This window comes from Epinephelus moara, chromosome 4 (genome assembly GCF_006386435.1).
Source record: "Epinephelus moara isolate mb chromosome 4, YSFRI_EMoa_1.0, whole genome shotgun sequence".
Taxonomy (NCBI): Eukaryota; Metazoa; Chordata; class Actinopteri; order Perciformes; family Serranidae; genus Epinephelus; species Epinephelus moara.
This window is the reverse complement of record NC_065509.1, coordinates 22,639,233-22,642,349: the sequence shown is the minus strand read 5'-3', so window position 1 is coordinate 22,642,349 and position 3,117 is coordinate 22,639,233. Positions and strand designations below refer to the sequence as shown.

The following is a 3,117-nucleotide window of genomic DNA, read 5'->3' as shown; positions in this document are numbered from 1 at the left end:
GGGGAGTTATTCTCTGTGATGTAAGCAGAGTAACTGCTTTTATCAAATAATGGGGCGTTGTCGTTTACGTCAGAAATTTTAAGGTGTAATATTGTGGAGCTAGAAAGTGGGGGAGACCCCAGATCAGTGGCTGTTATTGTTATGTTATATTCTGAGACTGATTCTCTATCAAAATGTTGATCTGAGATCAGATTGTAATAATTTGTTAGAGATGATTCGATCTTAAAAGGAAGTTTACCATCTATGGAACATTTTATTTGACCATTATTCTCAGAATCTGCATCTTTTATATTGAAAACAGCCACAGTTGTACCAGGAGGCGCATCCTCAGACAGGGGGCTGGAAAACGACATAATATTAATAACTGGAGCATTGTCGTTGACGTCAATAACATCAACTATAATTTTACTTGTTCCGATTAGGCCACCCTGATCCTTTGCCTCTACTCTCACCTCGTATTTTCTGTCTCTTTCATAATCTATCTGACCAGACACAGACACTTTTCCGGTGTTGTCATCAATTCTGAATATATCGGCTGCGGTTCCTGTCGTCTGAGACAAACTGTACGTAATGAGTCCATATGAACCGCTGTCAGCGTCTGTGGCATTTACTGTGATAATACTGGTGCCTTTCAGTGTGTTTTCCATCACAGATGCTTTATACACTGATTGGTTAAATACTGGTTCATTGTCGTTGGCATCTAAAATAGTAACATCTATATTAACTGTACCAGATCTCTGTGGTGTTCCTCCGTCAACTGCGATTAGTTTTAAAGACAGATGGGGATGTCGCTCTCTGTCTAAAGGCTTCTGGAGCACCATTTCACCATATTTACTTCCGTCTGGATTTGCATGCTGTTTCAATATAAAATTGTCGTTTGGTGATAAAATATAATCTTGCAACGCGTTTTGCCCCACATCTCGGTCCTCTGCACTCCACAGTGGAAATTTTACTCCCACTGCAGCCGATTCACTTATCTCAAAACTGATAGATTTCTCTTTATTTGGGAAAACAGGAGCATGATCATTTATATCCAAAACCTCGACAGTTATTCTATGTAATTCGATTGGGTTTTCTAAAATCACCTCAAAGCTGAAGCTACACGGTGTTACGTCTCCACAAAGCTGCTCTCGGTCTATTCTCTCATTCACGACTAGAATCCCTTTGTCTGTCTTCAGCTCGGTGTAGTGAATATTTTCTCCGGTCACGATACGGGCCCGCCCAGAGCGGAGCCTCCTCAGATCTAAACCAAGATCTTGCGCTACATTACCGACAACAGAGCCTTTCTTCATCTCCTCTGGTATAGAGTAACGAATCTGACCACCTACCATGTTCACCACATGAAGCAACAACATAAGCAGTCCTATTTGCCGTCGCAATCCACAAAACAATCGCCATCTTGCGCAGATGTAGGCGAGAGATCCTCGAGTTGCCATCATGGCAACAAAGAATCAAAAAGGGGATATATATCCAGTTATATGGCAGTAATGCTGCTTCTCATAAATCGGTTTCTTTGTCTCATATAAACACGTCTTCAACCTTTACAGTGAAGTCCCTGAGACCATGTCCTCTCTCACGTCCCCTTAACATCCACAAAACACAGAGAGCCTTCTTCACTGTGTAGTCAGTAGGAGGATGGACTGAATGACGACATAACACAGAAATTATTTCACTGACCAACAGCGTCCCTTAGAGTCTAAAACGTGCACAGCACTACTGCAGCACTCTTTAACAGTCTGACAGAAACAATATACGTCTCCATATATTGCATAAATCACATTGAGGTTGATTTTTAAGACAACACCTGTAATTTAAGGCAACGTTTAACATGGTTTTCTACGATTCCACTGAAGTGACTCTTAAAAACGAACTGTGTGACATCACAATTCAAATAATATGCTGAGAACGCAATTGGTCTCACTAAATTAATAAAACAGCCTTTTGTAAATTAAATAAAACATCAAATGGGCTTTAAAGTTATAATGTTCATGACACTGGGCATGTTTTCATTATGCAACTACAGCAATGCGTCAATACATTAATGAATTCTCTCACAAGGTGTTACAGTGTCATATGTAAGTGATGCTGTCTCCTATATGTTACACAAGTATGCAAAAACGTATTTGTATGAATTTGTGTTCAATAGTAAAATATACTCCCAATAGGCTGTGGTGTGATTTTCAAATACTGCAATGACAGATTAGAATGTAATGTATGTGTGCAGGAGATATAGTTTGACAGCTATATGTTCTCCACTGCTGAACCTGCGAAAAGTCTGACCAGGGCAAAACTCCTATTAGGTGATGCAAACCAACTGGGATGTTGTCCATGGTACTGAAGTACAAAACACTGACAAAGTTAATATTCAGTTAACTTCCAGATGACAGTCTGGCTCATGCTCTTTTCACTCTGCATTTGCAGGAACATCCCTGTATAACTGGGGTCTACAAAACCCCCACAAAATACCACTCTACTTCTATAATTATTTGGGGAAGCCCTGTGAAACATAAACACAAGGAGCATGGTAAAGATAGTTGATGTCAAATGAGAGCTGTGGAAGGAGCACTTTTGGTTATTGAAATAATAATTTAAGTAACATTCAAAGTATCTTTTAACAATGAGAGTGGAAGCAAGAGACTCTAAAGATCACTCACAATGCACTAGTACGTGTAGAAACCAGCAAGCTACCCATGCACGTTAACACCAAATTCCTCAAAGTCAAATCCAGTGTGAAACAATAACACACCATATCACTAACTAGGGATGAAAGGCAATATGATTCAAATATGAATACAGCAGTACTCCTTTTAAGTGATGCAAAGTGAGGCGCTGTCCGTGGTGCTGAAGAGGACAGCAGACCGTGTGGCACTTTACCATCAATGTAACTAAATACAGAGAAGAAATGGCAAAGAAACGAAGGTACATTATTTCACTAACCTCCAGAGGAGAGTCAGGTTCATCCAGGATGCTCTTGTCACTCTGTATCCGCTGCATCGTCCCTGTAGAACTGGGGTCCATTATCAGCACGTTCTGACTACCGGCTCTGCCGAACTTACAGTCACTCTTTCTGGAGTCTGTCGTCCTGCACACCTCGTAATTGTACACGTGTTGGAGAGT

General features: G+C 40.6%; 2 protein-coding genes across 13 annotated transcripts in view; both read right to left on the bottom strand.

Annotated features, from left to right (window-relative positions):
- The window catches only part of LOC126388510 (protocadherin gamma-C5-like), a 329,671-nt gene that overhangs the window by 152,376 nt on the left and 174,178 nt on the right, over positions 1-3,117 (bottom strand). The window contains exon 1 of one of the 12 annotated variants that reach the window (XM_050041643.1): positions 1,325-1,585. The exons of the other annotated variants lie outside the window; for them this stretch is intronic. Coding sequence (XP_049897600.1) covers positions 1,325-1,439 — 115 coding nt within the window. The 5' untranslated portion in view covers positions 1,440-1,585. Of the gene's footprint in view, positions 1-1,324; positions 1,586-3,117 lie in introns of those variants that run through there. 12 annotated transcript variants of the gene reach the window in all.
- The window catches only part of LOC126388515 (protocadherin gamma-A8-like), a 24,658-nt gene that overhangs the window by 1,063 nt on the left and 20,478 nt on the right, over positions 1-3,117 (bottom strand). The gene's annotated exons all lie outside the window — the stretch shown is intronic.